Source organism: Tripterygium wilfordii, chromosome 19, assembly GCF_013401445.1.
Source record: "Tripterygium wilfordii isolate XIE 37 chromosome 19, ASM1340144v1, whole genome shotgun sequence".
Lineage (NCBI taxonomy): Eukaryota > Viridiplantae > Streptophyta > Magnoliopsida > Celastrales > Celastraceae > Tripterygium > Tripterygium wilfordii.
In genome coordinates this window covers 11,812,908-11,832,887 of record NC_052250.1, presented here as the reverse complement: position 1 = coordinate 11,832,887, position 19,980 = coordinate 11,812,908, and the positions used below count along the sequence as shown (strand labels likewise).

Below are 19,980 nucleotides of genomic sequence, written 5' to 3'. Positions count from 1 at the left end.
AGAACACTATATATCACTGCAGTTTTAAGTAGCAGTAATAATTGGAGTTCTCACGACAACTGCCCACCAAGTATCCAAAATGGCAAAATCTGTTGATTTTTTTTACAGATATTATATATTGCTCAATTACCTCTTCTCCTCTAGAAACACAGTCACACAGGTAACATATAATTGACGGATCGAGTTTAACACAAGAGGGGGGGTGAATTGTGTCCCCAAATTCCAACTGGAATCCCTTTTTCAATTTAAACAAATTAATGGCAATTAACAAGTAGCACACAAATTTGGACTCTAATGATTTTCCTAATCAATATTCAATCCAATGCAAGATGTGATACAATATAGTGAATGACCAAATATCAAATAATCAAGAATTGCACAAAACAGATTTTCAAGCAACACACTGCACACAGATTTTTCAACTCAGATTTTACCTATCAAATGATGTCAAAATGCAACGAAATTTTATATGCAATGTCACAACACCTTAATAAACACTATATCAAAATTTCAGATCAAAATTCAAAGTTTAAGGTAGTCTGCTAATCTCGGACAGATTAGGGTTTTGAAAATCCTGCAGTTTGAAACAAGTAGTAAATATAAACAAGTAAACAAAGAAATCAACACAGCGATTTATAGTAGTTCGGAGACCCTTCTCCTACGTCTACTACCTAGATTCACCAACCTAGGATTTTCCCAACTCCACTAAGGTGTGGTTTTAAGAGACCCACAAAACTCCTTACACCAAGGGTTTCTAAGAACTCCCTCAAACTTCAATGTTTACAATTTCCCCTAACAAAGGGAATTTCTCAATGGGATTTTCAGCCAAGGTTCTCACAGGTTACCTCAAAGGTATTTGGTATGGAACTCTCAAGATTACAGCAACACTCTCAAAGATAGGATTTTAAGAACAAGAGAGGTTTAGATTATAAGTAAACAAAGCCTAAAGGATATAGGAACTTCCCTTTTGCAAAAGCAAGAGTAGTGAGAAGTCCTTGATTGTAGAGGCTTGTATTGGAGAAGATTGTTGTAGCAAATAGCAAGAAAGCTTGATGATTGATGAACTTGATAGCAAGAGGTTTCTCTCAAGGATAATTTTTCAATTTGCTTCTCCAAGTTGTATGAAAGGGAAGATCCTCTTTTAAAGGCAATTCTCTCCTATGCTTGCAGCCATTGGATCAAATTTCAAGAGTTGATCTCTACCATCCATTGCAGCTCCTAATCTTGATCATTGATGATTTGAGCAAACAAATCTCCACCATAGAGCATATAGACGTTGCACATGCTCCCTTTTTTAAGTCAAAAATTGCAAGCAAGAAAGTTGTCTTATGCACAACCATTTGATCAATGTATGTCTTCAAATCTTGACCATTCAAACTCTCTTTAATTCTCAGCCATGGATGTAGATTGTACTATGCCATCTTGTCCCTTCATTTTGAATCAAAGACTTCAAAAGTGATCCCTTAGTCAAGGATCTTGTTTGATTGCACCAACATAACTTTCTTGGTAGCACATGTCTTGAGTGAAAATGTCAAACAAGAATATATCACTAATGATAGAGAGGACAAGGTTTGTCTCATATGATTGAAAAGAGTTGTATCTCCATGAAGACCACAACCAATAGCCTCAATGTTTGATTCATTCAACTTGATTAAGTGCCTTAGTGGAAAGTTGGCAAATATAGGATTTTTCATAGTTTCCTAGAGCTCCAAGCTCATTCTTAGAAACTGGACTTCGACCACTCTTGAACATACTGAATTCTGAGCCATATGAGACCACAATGATGATTAACCTACAAGGAAATAGGAGGTAGAACTCCCCAATTGCATGTAAGCTCAAAGAGCTTCATATAGAGCGCATAGGTTAATTATATTAGAAAAACAACCCAGAAAATTCATATTACTGCATGATAAATCATTTTATATGTATTAGAATGTCCATGTAAAATTTCATAACAATCGGAAATCGTTTGGTCACTTAACCAAGCAATTTGATCACTAATAGTGAAACCGATAAATTCTAAGTGTAAATTCAAAGTCATTTTGCTAACTCAGTGTAAATGACATTTTCTCTTGAACTTTACTAAATCAAATATGTTCATAGTGATGAAACTAAGATGCACACGAAATTTAATTTAAATCGGAGTTCATTTGGTTCACCACGTTCACAAAGAACACATATGCACAAAATTAGGTAAAACCTAGTTTTGGCGGAATTTAAGCATATGACCAAATATATATGTGATGCACTTAATTTCTCATGATTATAGTCCTAGAACATATATTAAACCTTCATGTATATGTGATTCAAGTTTCAAGTCATTTGGACCTAAGTTGGTTAAGATATGATAATTGGAAAATTGATGCTCTAACTTAGTCCATGTATGTTTGTTTTTAAAACTTAATTTCCAGCACTATCTAAAAAATATATAGTCATTTAAATTCAATTCATATAAATCAAATATTGCTTTAATGTTTCATTATCATTTATAAATGATTTAATATCATCAAAATTAGACATATAGGACCATAGGTCCAACAATAAATTCATTTCAATTAATGTCAGTCTTCATTACATTGCAAAAATGTATGAAATTAAAATTATAGGAAAAAACTGTCTTAAAAGAACTTTGGAGTTATCATAATATGTATGAAAATAACTATTTTACCTGCTCCAGGCTGCTGTAGTCATCATCTATCTTTGAGTACTTTCTTTTCAACTTCCTTTTTGATTGTCGGGCATGGCTGGCATAGGTTTGAGGAGGAGGTTGGTGATGGTACCATGGAGTATATTCTTGGCTCGGTTGAGCATACGGTAATGGTGGGTAGCTGTGATGACTCCATGACTGTGAGGCAGAAGATCCTCTTGAACTCGACCGTTTTGAAAATATTGCACCCATTAATCCCACGACTATGGATGTTATGGATAATCCAACCAATGCAACATAAACGTACAACAGTATAAGGCTATTTGAAGAAAATTCAAGATCCCCTAGAGTTCAATTTGACTGTAGAAACTTTATTGTCAACCAAATAGTCTGCAACAAACATTTCAAACAGTAAAACTATCACCCCATTATATGGTATTAATTCATGATAGTGAAAAATAACAGGAACTAATTAATGATAATAAGATAGATATTAAGGACAAGAAAAAGCTTCAAAAACTCATATCTTGAAAACTTTTTCAGTTTGAGCATAGTTGAAGTAAAGGATCAGTTGATTGAAGATGGCAATGACTGCCTGTTAACAAACAGCATGTTGAACAATATAGCGAAATTTGACACCTTTTTCATACTCTTAAGGCAGAAGCTTGCAACAAAATTGAAAACTTCAAAAAAACAACTCCTGAAAAAATTGCCACAGCAGCCTGGTGGGGCATCGTTGATCTTCAAAAGTCAGTTTCGTCATGCCAAGAGGAGTCAAAATGATATCGTGCTAAGAATAGCAAGGATTTCCAGAAGAAGATGCCATGGAGGCGTGACTGTGAAACCATACTTGGTCCAGTTTCTAACCGGTGGCTTTAAAAAACCCCGTGAATTGACTTGGATTACAGGCGTGGTTCTAGTAATTTTGACTGCCTCTTTTGGCGTAACCTGTTTTTCCTTACCTTGGGACCAAATTGGAACAACTGGAGGTTTCAACATACCCTAGGAAAGCAAATCAGCAAGCTCCCCGTAGCTATTCTTGTAGCCGTTAGAGCTGGCCAAATGGGCAGCTTCGTCCTTGGTTTCGGTAGTATCCCTGTGAAATGCTTGCCTCATAACCGAAAGAATTTGGATGGGGTTATCTGGAAAGAATAGGGTCGAGAGATGAGAGAATTAAGGATACCTATCAGAAAGACTAATTCAATCCATAAGGATGTCCCCGAAAATACAGCATTTTTGTTACTTGATAGATTTCCATATGTTTACAGTGTGGCAATGGTGGGTACAAGATACAGAGGAGTTTTCTTGTGCATTGTAATACCTTGTGCTTCTTCCATATCCAAACCCTCTTTGGTTTTCCCATTAGGCATTGCCCAGTCAAAGTGGTAAAGCAGATTTGCAAGTGCAACTTCAATAATCTGCACAGCAAAGTTGATTCCGGGACAAATCCTGCGACCAGTCCCAAACGGGATCAACTCAAAATGTTGTCCTCTGAAATCAATTGAGCTATCTAGGAATCTTTCGGGTTTAAATTTTTTTGGGTTTTCCCAAAACTTGGGGTCCATGGCTATTGCTGCTGCATTGACAAAAACTCTTGCTTTGGCAGGGATTTCATATGCCCTAACTGTACAACTCTCTGTAGTTTCTCGCGGGACAAGTAATGGTGCTGGTGGATGGACTCTGAATGACTCCTTAATCGTTGATTTCAGATAAACTAGTTGAGAGAGTTCTTTCTGTTCCACCTTCGTCTTCTTTCCCTTGACTACGCTTCTTACCTCCTCTTGTGCTCTTCTCATCACTAATGGATTCCTCATCAGCTCAGTCATTGTCCACTCAAGTGTGGCTGCGGAAGTATCAGTCCCTGCAATGAACACATCCTGCAACAACAACAACAAAAACAAAAAAGGTTAAGAAACAACAAGAAAATTGCATTATTACCCACGGAGCAATAGAACAATTGGCTAGATCTATGGTTTAAGGTGGATGAGTCTAAGGTCGGGAGTTCGAATCAACTGAGTATTTCTCCGAGTTTTTTCAGCTTGTTCTATCGACCCGAAATTTACAATATACTCAATTGTCCGAAAGATATGCTAACTAGGTAGTTACTCGATAAAAAAAATGCATTATTGAAAGCTTATGGTACACGTGTATCTCAATACCTACCGAGATAACAGCCTTGATTTGGTGGGTTTTAAGGGCAATTGCTTGATTGGGATCATTATGAAATCGAAGCAGTACATCAACAAGATCTCCATGATCAGTATTAGGCCTTCTGGGATAAAGATGCTCTTCTATCATTTCATCAAACACCTTGTCAAGCTCTCCAAAATGCCTCTGTAGTCTTGCTTCTAGGCCATTGATTCTGTTAAGCCACTCCATCCTTGGAAAGAAATCTGATAAATTGAATTCTGCAGCCAAGTCTTGTACTTCTCTAAGCAAGTCATGAAATTTGCTTGAGCCACCATCTCCAAATTTCTCATATTTCCTACCAAAAGCAACTCGGCACACTACGTTATTTACTAGAGAGTGTGTTACTTGACTGAGATTAACTGGACTTGAAGAACTTTCAATAAACTTTATCATGAATCCAATCTCTTCCTCTATCACTGCCTTGAAGGATTGAACCCTCTTGGGACTCAAAAGTTCTGTAAGAACAATCTTTCTGATCTCCCTCCAGTATTCACCATATGGAGCCATTGTTATACTTGAGCAGTTATAGCTAATATTCTTTCCAGTATGGAACACAGGCCGGCCTGAAAATACAAGGTCATGAGCTTTGAAGATTTCTCTGGCAATATCAGCAGAAGAGATTACAATTGCAGGCACTGAACCCAGTTGCAAGAACATGAGTGGTCCATGTTGGTTTGAAAGGACTTGAAGTGATCTATGGTTGAAGTTACTAAGCTGGTGCAAGTTTCCAATAATTGGGAGCCTCTTAGGTCCAGGAGGGAGCCTTCTCGTCGTCTTTTTTCGCCTGATCGATAAGAGAGAGACAGAAGATGCAATCAAAACAAGTAGGAGGAGAAACAAAGCTTGGAGAGTCATGGTTGTGGATTAGACACTAATCATTCAGTGGATTATTGGAACAGCTGAGATAGCCTCGTCTAGTATATAGGGGAAAGAAATGGTAGAGGAAGAGCCGTTTACGGCACTCCCAAAGAAGAGAAGTTCACTGGTAACTCTCAAACTCTGCATCTATTGTATCATTTTCTATATCAAGTAACATTACAGTGACGGGAGAGGAGGACTGGAGGAGGAAATCATTGGGCTACGCGGTTAACTAGTTATGACAAAGTGTGTTAGATGTTTTAGTCATTCAAGTCATTTTTGCTAGCCCCCCACAACTTGAATCAGTGAGGACCATTTGGTTAATGATTGCTGACATAGTCCTAACTAATTCTGGTCCTTGAATTTTGGGTTATGATAGACAATTTTCGTTTATTATGACTTCAAGCATGCAGTTGAAGGGGATAGTTAACTTTCTGGTTTGCTAAAAAAGGGACTTTTTTGATAATCAAGAACGAAATTATTGGGTTTGCATATTTTGGACATTTAAATTGGGTCCAAACATGCCGATACACAACTTGTACTCAACACTAAATCGTATAGAGATATATCCAATTGGGAATCAAACCATATAAACTCCATAGGTACACGCCTTTGGACGAAGCCGATAATAAGCTGGGTCTCGGCTCAACCGATTAGATTTTTTTTAATAAGTAACAATAATACATGGAACCAATCAGTTATAAACTCCATAGGTACACGCCTTTGGACGAAGTCGATAATAAGCTGGGTCTCGGCTCAACCGATTAGATTTTTTTTAATAAGTAACAATAATACATGGAACCAATCAGTCGATTAAATTCATGAAAAAAATGGACCATAAGGTGGATGATGACCGACTGTTTTCACCCCTACTTTTCATTATTTCTACATAAATAGCTAAGAGCACTTCCAATGGGCATGCATTGTTGGGGACAACAAACCTCCTCGAGAGTTGTACATGTGTGATGTGGCCACAAATGGAAAAGTCTTCTCTACAATGGGTTATATCTAATGGCTTCATTTGTACCCATTTTTAGGAGGAAAAATGATTAGTGTGGGCCACATTGTGTAAAAACAGGCCAGCATGGAAGTAATCCAAACACCCTTCTCCCATGCTTGGCCCAGCAAATTGAAGCCAATACAATTGTATTGTTGGAGAGTGAAATTTGTCCATGGGCCAATAGATTGTTAAAACATATGCTCAATGGGCCAACAAATGTTTGTTGTTGCAATTGCTCTAACCGGGATATGTTTGTTATTCCCAATTCCCAAATCCAAACGAAACGAAACACTGACGGGATAGGGAAACAAAAGGATAAGCGAAGTCACTGTACTCATTCAAAACCAGGGCAACTATGGATTCTCTGAGTCTTCCCTCCCTCAATTCCCTTAAAATCTCGCGTTACAATGTCCGAAGAGACCAGATAAGTACATTGCTCGGAAGAACAAATTATGTGAAGTCATATCCAAATTGCTCTCCAAAACTCAGGCATCCTTCCGTATGCGTACCTTGCACTTTCTCTGCAATTTGGGTTTTACTTCACTTGTTGCGTCAGCTACAGCTGGTTTTTTTTTTTCTCGTATTTGAATTTAGCATCCAGCTGCTATTCGGATGATGGCGGCTGATGGCGAAGATTACGAGCTGAAGCAGGTGAGGGATATGGCTGCAGCAAGGAAGAGATGGGACGCTATGGTATTTCAACATCATTCCTCGTTTTAGTCTTTTGTTCCTTGTTATGAATTTGGTTTCCTGACCTTACTAGTTAGGGTTACAAGTGTAGACTGTGATAGTGGATGGGAGCTCAATAGTCAATCCACATTGAAAGGAAATGCATTTTCCAAAGGCTTTATATGTCGGTTCCCCTGATTGCAGGTTATGGGTTTAGTAGCTTGATGATTCTGCGATGCGAATGTGGTTTTCATCTGAAAAGCTATGTTATAGCTGCAACTGTTTCAATTAAAGTTATTTGATTGTTTGTAAATTAAACTGAAAACTGTTTAGAAAATAAGAAAACTCGTAAGTCCCATTTTCTCCATCTTTTCTGACCTATTTAGACTCTTTCAAGAGAGTTGTTGAAGACTTTGTTGTATCCTCGAGGTGGTTGTCCGAAAGCATATTATTATTATTGTTGGATAGAACAATATCACCTTTAGGATAATGTTCAACGCTACTCAAAGCTGAAATTTTTGTTTCCTCACTTACATTTTATAGCACCAAGTGAAGTGATCTGGAGATGCATAATGCAGGGGGAGTTCGGGTGATAATTGATGTTCTTTCACTCTCCCTCTCCGGTTATGATACGTTACAAATTTTTGGATGAACATGTTAATCACTAAAGATGTATATGGTTTTGTTTACCATCATTTTATCATATTGTGATAATACACAGAACTGAGCTTTTGAAATAAAATGAATCAGGCTCTACATTTTGTAATGGTTGCTGTTTTGTATGTATAGTAGATCAGGGAAGGAAAAGTAAAGGTCCTTACTCCAAGGGAAGCTGGTTATGCAATTCAACTATCAAACAAAGACTTGCTTGATGTTCGTCCTTCTACTGAACGCAAAAAGGTCCTCATCATAAAGCATTCCGGTTATTTTGGAAAACCATCCACCATTTCTGGTTTTTATATCACTTAATAAAGCACCACAGAGAGAATGCTAGGTTATGACAAGAAGCAGGGAACAATAGTAATTGCAATCCCCTTCCGTTTCCCCTCCCCCTCAATATCTTATTAGTTTGGCTTTATTTCTCAACACATAAGTGACAATTTAATCATGTATAATTACTGTAATTTATCTCAGATATCGCTCTTGATATTGAAATTTCTCACCTTGTTGTGAAGGCATGGGTAAAAGGTTCAACCTGGATTCCAATCTTTGATGTTGATAACAAATTAGATGCTGGAATTCTTTCCAGGAAGGTCACCAATTTTGTGATGGGTATTACTCATTTCTTATCTTGTATTCTTGTAGTATCAACAAGTCCAAGTTTTGCATCTTTATCACGGCCTACTTCAAAATTCAAATACAAGAACAATTCTCACTTGACAGTGTCCTTGTACATATGTTGGAAGAAAAGAATGCTGATTTTTTTATTTATCTGATTTTATGGTGCAGGGGGTTGGTGGAGTGGAGCTCCTATATTGTCTTATGATAAGTATGCTGTGATTTGGGAACATCGTACCACTCTTATGTGCTTATGCTTCTTTTCCCGTTATAAGATAAATCTCATCTTTTCTGCCTTCTTTATTTAACAGACAGTTCTTATCAGAAATTGAGAAAAAATTCCCAAAAGATATGGATCTAATTGTTGCATGCCAAAAAGGATTAAGGTAAGATTCTTTGTTTTTCGAATATAAGGGAGCACTTGAATGTTCTAATCCGAATCACTTATTTTGTGTGGTAATTAAAACAAATTGATTTCCTTTTATTTACATTTTGAATAAGTTTGTTTGTTAGGAGAACATCTTGCTCAATGGTAGAGTTGCAGGGATGCAACCTTGAGGTTATATCTACGTACGCCCTTATATGTTCTTGACTTCACCCACAGCAGGAGCCTTATGCACGGGAGTGGTTTACCTTTTACAGGCGAACATGTGCCCCAATGGTGGAGTTTTAGTAGTGCAACTTAGAGGTCACATGTTCAATTCTTGAAAACAACCTCTCTACATATAATGTGGGGGGTAAGATCTGCGTACATCATGTCTGTCCCATTGCGGGAACTTTGAGCATTGGAGTTGTTTACCTTTGAATAAGCTTGTTTGGTTGGTAGACTTGCATCAAATCATGCGTCTTTCATGGCTTATTCTTGTTCATCCATGACTACTAACAAATATGAAGAAGGGATGATATACATGAAAGTTGTTGCAGTTGTGCTTGATTCAATTTGAATTTACCATGTAATTCGCTATTTGCATTGTCATTATCCAGCTCAAAAACATGAATGGCATGTTACTACATTAATGACCTGAACCCATAACTGTCATAATGCTGATTAAGATACCATGCGCATTGATTATTTGATTTAAAAGAAAAATGATGGGGTATAATCACTCCTAAACAAGCTTGCCTTAGATAAGTGTCACTTATACAATTATAGTGGACATTCTTTTTCATTCATTCCTTTTGGACATCTCTATTTGGGCAGGTCATTAGCTGCTTGTGAGTTACTGCACAATGCAGGTTATAGAAACATTTTCTGGGTTCAAGGTGGTTTTGAAGCTGCTGAAGAAGAGGTATTTGTGCTCCAATACTAAGTTTGATATTTCCTTTAGTATTCAAGTTTCCTGTTTGCCTTGTTGTCTTGTTGCTTGTCTATTGACTAACCTGAAAAGTTAAGCATCTTTTGAAAATTTCTTTCTTTGGGATAGGATCTTGTCGCAGAAGGTCCTCAGGCTTTGAAATTTGCTGGAATTGGTGGGGTTTCTGAATTTCTTGGGTATGTATCTCATCTTGGCTTACCTTCTTTAATAATGAAGGACTCGACCCAATTTTACAAATACAGAATGCCCCAGTACTCAGAGATTTTTATGACTGTAGATACGCCATTTCTCCACTTATTTTGTCAAGACCCTTGTCAAACTACAAAAAAGAAAGATGTTACGTGTTTAGTTTCTTCTGACGGCTACCCCTACTTCATTTTATTTATGATACTCAATAAAAAAGAACATAATTCCAACTGAAATATCAAGATTTGAAAGTAGTGTGTGCAGTAAAAATAATTTTACCTAGGATAAAAGGTTGAGGTTACCAATAAATTTCAAATGATTGAAAAAGGAATTGCAAAGGAAAACAAGAACAAAGAGACATAGGAGGTCTCTCATGAAGCTGAACTTTAACTTGAGCTTAGGAACACATGCCTCTACAAATTCCTACCATTTCATCTCAATTAAATGTACCACATTAAGCAAGGAGGAATACCTTCACGCAAAGGTTCTACCATGAACAGAAAGTTTATGTTAACATGCAACATAAAATGTTCTTATGAAAGACTTGGTATGTCAAACTGGCAGCAGATACATCGGCATCATCCATTCCAGCTCTTTGTATTGCCATCAGATTCATAGCAAATTATCCTGGGAATGTCTTTAGATTGAATTTGGTTTATTTTTCTAATACTATTTTGAGCAGTGGATTAGTCATAATTATCTGAGCCACGTAATGGCAAGGCTTGTCTTCCTCCATATCAGGAAGGGAATTTCTGTGTTGAAGCGTAAATGTGTAATATTCCATCATGAATGACATTTTTATCAATAACTGTACTTTTTTAAAATATGTTTCTACTTTGTCGGATTAATACCTTCACCCCTTTGTTTGTTTTCTCAACCATACTTGGTGTTTCCAATTACTATCACTATTTGTTATATTCATGGATCATAGCTTGAGATTAATAATTCTGGCAATGTAACGTTAGAAAATCTGAATTTTTCTCAAATATATCTAATCTCATTAGACAACATGTTTATTATCTTCTCTTATTGCTTTCAGTTGGACTGATCAACAAAGAGCTGCAGCTGCCAAAGAAGGTTGGGGTTATCGGTTACTATTCTCAGCTCGTCTGGTAATTCCAGTCACACTGATATTCTCGAGTGCCCAACCATTTGATCATGAGATTACTTTGTATAGTAATGAAGTCAATTCTTGTATTGTTTCTGCCACAGGTTGGTGTTATTCTTGTTGCTGATGCCTTGTTCTTTGGTGCTCAGCAATTTGGTCATTACCTTCAGGACATAAGGTCACATTGAGGTTTAGTATGCCGGGGTGTTCCGAGGCTGTGTAGAACACTAGAGGGGAAGTCTTTGGTTCTTATCACTACTTAGAGAACATAGACTTGTGGAGCTTGCCAATTTTGATAGCATGTTGTTTATAAAGCCAATTATTTGATTGTTTCTAATTTTGAATTCTTCTAATATTGTACGCTTTCATGTGCCATTCATTTCTATTTACGATCATATTTACATCAATTATGTTGTTTTCGTATATTTTCTTACTACTTCAAGTAGTCCTTTTAGTTTTAGATCCTTTTAGTTTTAGAGTAGGGATGACAACGGTTAGTTACAATTAGGTTTTTCGACATAAATTTAACCGATCGATCGGTCGTTATTGTCTGTTATTTTTTTCGATTATCGGTCGGTTTTTTTATTCTTTAAAGAAATATGATTTTTTTTTGAAGTTATCGACCAATTGGTTCGGTTATCGATTATTCGGTGTAGAACCGGTTATCGATTATTCGGTTTAGTTTTTAAAGGAACTAGTTTTCTTTTCCACTTCCTACAGCTATATGAGTTCTCTCGATTCTGCCCCTCGCTGCTCCGCTATCTTTCCGTTTTACTTGGGACTTGTGAATGAATTTGTTACAACTTTATGGACAAATTTGGAATAATAAAAATGGTTTAAGGGCTCAAAATTAAATAACAAGTCCATGCCCATGCCCGAAGCAAATACAAGTTTTGGGTTTAGCTCATTAATGGCCTAATGGGCTTGGCCCAACTCCCTAATTTTGTATTTGTATTCTACTGAGAAAAAAAAAGTCGCGTACAAGAAATTACTTTAGTTTCGGTAATGTTCTGGCAAAGTCCGAGTTCATTCACGCGCGTGGCTCTGACGAGTCAACACGTGCTAGTTTCTTCAACTTTATTGAAGCGCGTGTACTCGAAACGCAACATGCGAGTTAACCTTGTTAGGGCAAATGCAATAAGAAACAATTTATTGGGCCAACATTTTTATTGGCCCGGTCCGACCTCTATTACACAAAAAGTAAAGTCAAACACGTATTCTAATACAGCCACATCAGCAAAACACAAATTTCTATACACTTTTTCTTCCCACACACTTTCTCTTTTCACCCAACCCAACAACATTTCATTCCTTCATATTATTCACAACAAAACTACACCAAAACATTAAATATCAATACATCTACATCAGCAAAACACTTATCCCAATACAGCCACATAAGCAAAACACATTTTACAATACAGCCACATCAGCAAAAGATAACATCTTTGTTGGTCCAATACCACTTCACCATTGCATTTGCCCTTAGAGCAACTGCAGTAGTGGCAATTTGTTGGGGAATGGATGGAGAAAAAGGAGAATTTGCTTGGGCAATGGGTGAACAAATGCGTACAACAGTAACATTTTATTGGTTTATTTTTGCTGGGTCAAGTGGAGTGGTATGGAATTTGCTTTGTCCATATGTTGATTTCTTTTTATCATATTTGGGATCCACCTCAACTATCACCCTCATAATTACACAAAAATTTATGTTGGGTTCCACATCTATTACACTAAAAAATAAGCTAACAAATTTACACTATTGTATCAATATATTTTATTGTCTCAATCACATCATCAAAATACCCAAACACATCAATAAAACACATACTACAATGTATTTTGTTGACCCCAACAAAACCACACCATTGTGGTTGGTTTCTCATGATTCTGCGTGCATTCAAAGCTAACCCAACTAGGGTTAAATTGTCCAACCCATAACCTAACTCTGGTCAACACGGATATGCACACCCACAGAATCAGGAAAGGAAATCGAACGGTTCAGGTTGAGAAACGTGAACGGTTAGAAATTTTCCCTACGACCGCCTCAACCCTTGTTAGGTTAATATTAGGATCGCGTTCAGCTTCCCCTTGTAATCCGCTTCATAAGAATTCCCAATTCACTCTCAAATCTGTTTGCTTCTTGTCGAAATTGCAAATTCTCTCTCCTTTTGCCAGTTGTAATCTTGATCTCTCTCTTCGAAATCTCGGTGTTTCATTGAGATAATGGAGATGGAGCGCGTGACGGGGTTTCCTCTCGATCGGCGACCCAGGAAGAGGGCGCGCTTGGGATGGGACGTGCCTCAGGTCCCAAAGGTATCGGATTTGATCTTTGAGTAATAGATCTGGGTTAATCCTGTTTTCTTTTGCCGTTTTCTTGTTAGATCTGGTGGATGTCTCCTTAGATATATAGTTGTATTTGGGCGGACTACGGTTAGATCTGTCCTGTAACTTAATTTTTATATGATTCGGGGGTTGTCGGTTGTTTGGTTCGATGTGAATCATGTGATATGATTCGTGGATTTTGTTTGCTGTTGTGGGGATATGATTTGTGGGATTCTTTCGTTGGTAGTTGCGTATTGATCTATTACCTGAATAATTGATCCAGATCCTAAAAACAACAAAGCTAAGTAATCAAATAAATAAAGCAGCTCGCACGTACTCTGATGACGGATGGTGTATCCGGAGGATAGTTATTAATTTTATGGTTAATTTGCAGCCAGAATGCTAGTTTTCTAGTCCCGTTCATCATTCAATATAAATTTCTTTATCGCACTAGATAATAATCGAGGTTGATGTTACCCTGGGATATAGTTATCATTACAGTCTACTTTTTGACGATATGTAATATGTTTTCTTCATAGTTTGGTTTAGTTGGCAATGCTGCTATTGTTGTTAAGAAGATAAGGACAATATAGCTGTAGTGTGAACATTGTTCTTGTTCAATAGTGTTCTATAAACTTGAATAATTTCTTTGGGGTTTGGGGGTTTTATGGTTTTGATGATGCTGGTAGTGTTTCTAGGCACAATGGTGGTTATAATTTAGGTTGCTTTTTTCAGTGTTTTGGTGTGCTTGAGTGGTTTTTCTTTTGTTCTTGAATTAATTCATCTTGTTATCTGATGTTGTATGGGGAACTACTGAAAGGGGATATCAAGTGACGTAAGATTGGGGGTATAATGTTATTTCTTATCTGGGTGGTGTGTGAATGGGTGGCTGTATGTAGGCTCAGGTAGGAATATTTTGTGCGCAAGAGGTTGGGAATGTGATCAGCTTTGCATCTTCAAGAGCACCTTCGGACATTATTCCTAGTTCTCTATTTGTAAAGGGAGTGGATCGAAATGGTTCTCCCCCATGGAGGGAAGATGACAAGGATGGGCATTACATGTTTGCGGTTGGAGATAATTTAACTTCTCGCTGTAATTACACTCATCTATTGATTCAGCCTTTATTTTATCGCCTTCCAGATTTTTCTTTCTGATAGTTGGATAAGCTATTGTTGGAACTTCGTTAGCCACACTTCTGTCGTATGGGTTGCTTTGTTTTTCCTTTTTCTTTCTATTTTAATGGTTCTTCATAAAGTGTTGTTAAATAAACCATGTTACTTAGATTTTCTTGTATTTTTTTATTAGCTTATTTCAAGTAGAAATAAGATTTTTAATTAATTCATGTTGTCATTAAGTACTCATAATTTTTGAGACGTGCACTTCAAAAGTATTTAGGTCTTAAATACTTTTTTTACTTTTAAATATTTATTAACCTTTTTTCCTAGTATAACTAAATTTTACATATAGAACTTTAGATGCCCTACTTAAATTTTTTTTATCAAACAATTATTTAATTCTTTGCCGGTTTACCTAATTATCTCATCTTGCTCATGTGGCAGATAAGATACACAGCAAAATGGGCGAAGGTACATGCTTCTGCTGTTCTGCAACATTTATTTTACTTTCTGTTTAAATATTTAAGGTACAGTGTTGATCGAATAGAACTTGGTTACTGCAGGCACGTTTGGGCAAGTTTTGGAATGCTGGGACCGAGAAAGGGGGGAAATGGTTGCTATTAAAATTGTTCGTGGAATCAAGAAGTACCGTGATGCTGCTATGATTGAAATTGAAGTTCTTCAACAGCTTGGTAGACATGATAAAAGCAATCGGTGAGTGGTATTAAAGTGATTTGGGTTGAATTCTCTTTCTAAATAGTACACTGTAACTCGAGCTTTCCTAAGCTTTAATGGCCATGGTTAAATTGGTTTATTCCTTGCAGTTGTGTACAAATACGGAACTGGTTTGACTATCGTAACCATATCTGTATTGTAAGTATTTGATTGATTTGTGATGGATTGTTTTCCCCAACTCACAAATAATTTGGGGGTTAAAACTTGTCAATGAATCTAAATGGTTTCAACAGGTGTTTGAGAAGCTTGGACCAAGCTTATACGATTTTCTTCGCAAAAACAATTATCGCTCATTTCCCATTGATCTAGTCCGTGAGATTGGCAGACAACTGTTGGAATGTGTAGCATGTGTGTAGTAATTACTTAAGCTAGTTTCTTTTCATGCATTGTACTTGCTGCATTTTTCTCCGTAATTCTTTGGCATTTTGTTATTGGTTTACAAAATTTTGCTTAACTGGCTGAGCATGCTTTAGCTTTGCCCATCTTTTTTAATAACTTCATACAGTTATAGTCTCGTTTTCTGCATCATTTGAACAAGTTGGACCCATTCAGGGTTTTGTTTTTATAGTTTTAACTTATGTTTTTTTGTGTTTTGCAATTTGCAGTTATGCATGAGTTGCGTCTGATTCATACTGACTTGAAGCCTGAGAACATACTTCTGGTTTCACCTGACTATGTGAAAGTTCCTGATTATAAGGTATTGTTTTGTTTTCTGATTAAATTTGGTGGTCCCATTTAGGCTCAGTAGGTTACAGCACTTGTATTTTCTTTCTACATTATGCTCCCTCCCTCCATCCCTCTCCTCCTTCCTCTTCAAAAAAGAAAAGCCCTACCATGATGTTGTGCAACCTCTTTTGATGGTGTATGTTGTCATTTAACCATGATTTACTTATTTGTTTTGTTCTCTATAGAATTCATCCCGATCCCAAAGGGACGGATCGTACTTTAAAAGGGTGCCAAAATATAGTTCTATCAAAGTGATTGACTTTGGTAGCACTACATATGAACGTCAAGATCAGAACTACATTGTGTCAACACGACATTACCGTGCACCGGAGGTTATTCTTGGTGAGCAGAGGGGACACAGTGAATATTAATGCATCTAATTTGTGTTGTGGTTGAGAACATCACTTAATCATAATATCCTTGTTGATGATATTCTAGGACTTGGATGGAGTTATCCCTGTGATGTATGGAGTGTTGGTTGTATATTGGTGGAGCTATGCACGGTATGCACAATTATTCATCTGTGTTGCATGGAGATGTCAAAGGGATTTATCATATCCGCTGTATTAATGGAATTATCTCACTCTTGGACAGGGAGAAGCATTGTTTCAAACTCATGAGAATTTGGAGCATCTTGCGATGATGGAACAGGTGCTGGGTCCATTGCCGCATCACATGTTTAAGAAGATTGAGTGAGTGATTCTCTCTTTGCCTTTGGTTGCCCTTGTCAAGCTTGTTTTACTAGCTTTACCTACCTATGCTTTTGCTGTGCAAATTTTCAGTCGGCATGCAGAGAAGTATGTTAGAAGGGGAAGGCTCAACTGGCCAGAAGGTGCCGCGTCAAGGGATAGTATAAGAGCAGTTTTGAAGCTTCCTAGACTTCAGGTATTTGCTCTTCTTATGTGCTGTGATACATCGCTCTTCTTTGGTACATTTGGCTGATTGTGTTGATCCTATTGTTCATGCAGAACCTGATAATGCAGCATGTGGACCATTCAGCTGGAGATCTTATACACCTATTGCAAGGTCTTCTTAGATACGATCCTACTGAGAGATTGCCTGCCCTTGATGCGCTTAAGCATCCTTTCTTTATGAGGGAACATCTGAGGAGATGAGTTAGGGTTAAGGTGATCATTTGTTGGGTTTGAAGTTTGAACCTCCATGATGTTGGAGGGGCATTTGTTGGATTTTGGCACCAGTTGATGTAAGTCAATTCTGTGAATGCGAAGATCGGCTGTTATACATTTATATAGGAGGTTGCATCTGTGTACAGTGTTCTTATAGTGGAGAGAGAATGTGTAGTGGGGTGCTAATCCAAGAGGGGTCTGTTACTGAAACTGGCGTTGTGAAATAGGCAAAATGACTATAGCAACTTTTCACAAAATAATGAAAAATTGGGCGACTGAGTTTTGCAAATTGTATTGATTGGCAACAATTCAAATCTGATGGCCTGGATATGGTCATGCCTACTAGTCCCAAACATTCATTCAGTAATGTAGTATGATTGAATTAGGGATCTACATTTTCAACTGATAGGGTTGTGTTTATGCTTGCTGATATGGTTATATCCAGTCCAGACAATTACAGTGGAATGGTATGAGAATTGTAGGGAATCCCAATCAGAGTGATGAAGAAAGTCCAAGAAGAAATAAGGAAAGTGGTATGGAAGAAATCAAAGATTGATGAGAATGACACTGACATTATTAACTTGAATGCAACAGCAAGGAATGTAAATACTAAGGAGAATGGAGAATTGGAACAAGACGAAGAGGGATTTTCTTACGAATAACTAGCTGAAAAACCTCGCCCATGTCCAAGTCCTCCTCAGTTGCACCATCCGGTAACTTCCAGTCAAACCAATATAAAAGGTTGGCCAACACATATTCAGATTCCGCAATTGCTAATGACAAGCCAGGGCAACTCCTCCTCCCACCACCAAATGGAATGAATTGGTCATGTTGGCCATGGTAATCTACTGAAATGTCTATAAATCTCTCTGGATCGAATTCTTCAGGCCTGTCCCATGATTTGGGGTCCCTTTGAATTGCCCATACATTGATCAAAATTGTTGTTTTGGGAGGAATATCATAACCTTCCAGTTTAGTATTTTCTGACGATTGTCGAGAAATCATCAGAGGAGCATGTAGCCTCAAGGTTTCCTTCACAACACATTTAAGATAGTTCAAGTGCTGAATATCAGACTGGTTTACCTTTGATTTGTCTCCCACAATTCTTCTCACCTCCTCTTGCGCTTCTTCATTACTCTAGGATTTTTCGCAAGCTCTGCCATTGCCCATTCCATTGCCGTGGCAGTTGTATCAGTACCTCCAACAAACATGTCCTGTAAAATGGAAGAAAAATATCAGCTATGAGAAAGCAGAAGAGATGAAACTAGCTTGTCATTTCAGACAACAATGAATGGAGAAAGTAAGAGATGACACGGGATGGAGGAGGTACAGACCATTAGGATAGCTTTAAGGTTGTCTCGAGTGAAATTAAATTCAACCATGTCATCTCTCTGAAGATGGAGGAGAATGTCAACAAAGTCTTCCTTGTCAGAGTCACCATCGTCTTTCTTTGCCTGATGTTCCTCAATCACTTGATCAAGAAAATCATGTAAAGCTTTGGAATTCCTATTCAAGCTTGCAACCAAGCCAGTCAGAACATCTATCCATCCCAATGAGGGAATCAAATCTTTGAAGCAAAGAGCTCCAATGAGGTCCATTGTCTTTCTCGTCAGCTCCCCAAAACTCTCATCTCCATCGTTTTCATAAACTCGACCAAGAGTAGATCTTGATATTGTGTTATTCGAGACGGTAACAAACATCTCACTCAGGTCAACTGTGGCTCCATGAAAGCTCGAAATGCGTATCTTCTCAATCATTTTTGCTACTTCTTCGTCCCTAACAAAGCTTAATGCTCTCACCCTTCTTTCACTCAAAATTTCAAGGACACAAATCTTCCTTGCTCGTCTCCAATACTCACCAAATGGACAAAATGCAATATCAGTGCATCCATAGAAGAGAACATTTGCAACTCTAGTTTGAGGCCTGTTCATTAGAACATTGTCATTGGACCTCAGGATCTCTTTGGCTATCTCTGCAGATGAAACTATAAGAGTTGGGGAACTGCCAAAGTGCAACAGCATTAAAGGCCCATATTTCTCCGAAAGTGTTCGGAAAGATCGGTGAAGGAGTGCTCCAACCTGGTGAAGGTTTCCAATTAATGGTAGCTTCCGTGGCGATGGAGGAAAGTTGGGTTTGCTGGTTCCGGTAACCCTGAGCAAATACAGAATCGATAACAAGAATAGCAAGGAGACAATAATGAGATTGAACATACTTGTATCTTCAAGCACTTGGCGCAGTTGATCAAACAAGATTACAGGATCCATCGCCCCTGTCTACACCACCCACCTAAAGTGTGTCGCAGGAATTATATCAAACAGTTAATAGGCATTGTTGATTTGCGAACCATATTTGAGTGCCAAGGTGACTTTGGTATCAAGATCCGATCTTTCTTGTTTTTGCTGCAAATATTGTATATAAAATGATTTGCAATCGCATCCAATGAAAAGAACACATTACTCGCGTATTGGGCACACTATTACAGCGAACTGTGGGGAATTCCGAAATCGATTATTGACAATCTTCATGGAGAAAATCTATAACAATTGCGACCGGTAGAATCAATAACTAACTCACAAGTATATAAATCAGTGTGTCTATGCTATATCTTCTAGTATCAATTAGCGTTTTAAATATCGGTCCGTGCCGACCGGTTGGACCAAGTTATACAGGATCTTGGAGGTCTTTATGATCTATTCATTT

At 37.6% G+C, this 19,980-nt stretch overlaps 3 protein-coding genes and 1 pseudogene across 6 annotated transcripts; 2 read left to right on the top strand and 2 right to left on the bottom strand.

Annotated features, from left to right (window-relative positions):
• Window positions 1-3,825: 3,825 nt before the first annotated feature.
• On the bottom strand, window positions 3,826-5,741 carry LOC119985293 (cytochrome P450 71A9-like). The gene is made up of 2 exons (XM_038829549.1): window positions 4,811-5,741; window positions 3,826-4,524 (listed from the first exon to the last, which is right to left on the bottom strand). Exons 1-2 carry the CDS (start codon window positions 5,690-5,692, stop codon window positions 3,910-3,912), a joined length of 1,497 nt encoding a protein of 498 aa, XP_038685477.1. The 5' UTR covers window positions 5,693-5,741; the 3' UTR covers window positions 3,826-3,909.
• Window positions 5,742-6,982: 1,241 nt separating this feature from the next.
• LOC119985288 (rhodanese-like domain-containing protein 11, chloroplastic) lies at window positions 6,983-11,659 on the top strand. Of its 2 annotated transcripts, XM_038829542.1 has the most exons (10): window positions 6,983-7,194; window positions 7,290-7,388; window positions 8,157-8,264; window positions 8,540-8,636; window positions 8,814-8,853; window positions 8,954-9,028; window positions 9,844-9,931; window positions 10,067-10,134; window positions 11,184-11,256; window positions 11,357-11,657. In XM_038829542.1, the coding sequence occupies exons 1-10, from the start codon at window positions 7,051-7,053 to the stop codon at window positions 11,438-11,440; spliced, it is 876 nt and encodes a 291-aa protein (XP_038685470.1). In that variant the 5' UTR covers window positions 6,983-7,050; the 3' UTR covers window positions 11,441-11,657. The 2 variants fall into 2 exon arrangements, with proteins under 2 accessions (XP_038685470.1, XP_038685471.1); XM_038829543.1 differs by lacking the exon at window positions 8,157-8,264 and having other exon boundaries at window positions 11,357-11,659.
• A 1,667-nt stretch (window positions 11,660-13,326) lies between these two features.
• On the top strand, window positions 13,327-17,471 carry LOC119985110 (serine/threonine-protein kinase AFC2-like). Of its 3 annotated transcripts, XM_038829282.1 has the most exons (12): window positions 13,327-13,568; window positions 14,477-14,669; window positions 15,137-15,163; window positions 15,256-15,406; window positions 15,517-15,565; window positions 15,661-15,775; window positions 16,033-16,124; window positions 16,339-16,495; window positions 16,592-16,656; window positions 16,748-16,845; window positions 16,936-17,038; window positions 17,122-17,471. In XM_038829282.1, the coding sequence occupies exons 1-12, from the start codon at window positions 13,479-13,481 to the stop codon at window positions 17,266-17,268; spliced, it is 1,287 nt and encodes a 428-aa protein (XP_038685210.1). In that variant the 5' UTR covers window positions 13,327-13,478; the 3' UTR covers window positions 17,269-17,471. The 3 variants fall into 3 exon arrangements, with proteins under 3 accessions (XP_038685210.1, XP_038685211.1, XP_038685212.1); XM_038829283.1 differs by lacking the exon at window positions 14,477-14,669 and having other exon boundaries at window positions 13,384-13,568; window positions 17,122-17,423; XM_038829284.1 differs by lacking the exons at window positions 13,327-13,568; window positions 14,477-14,669; window positions 15,137-15,163; window positions 15,517-15,565; window positions 15,661-15,775 and having other exon boundaries at window positions 17,122-17,423.
• A 253-nt stretch (window positions 17,472-17,724) lies between these two features.
• Window positions 17,725-19,980, bottom strand: LOC119985109 (annotated as a pseudogene).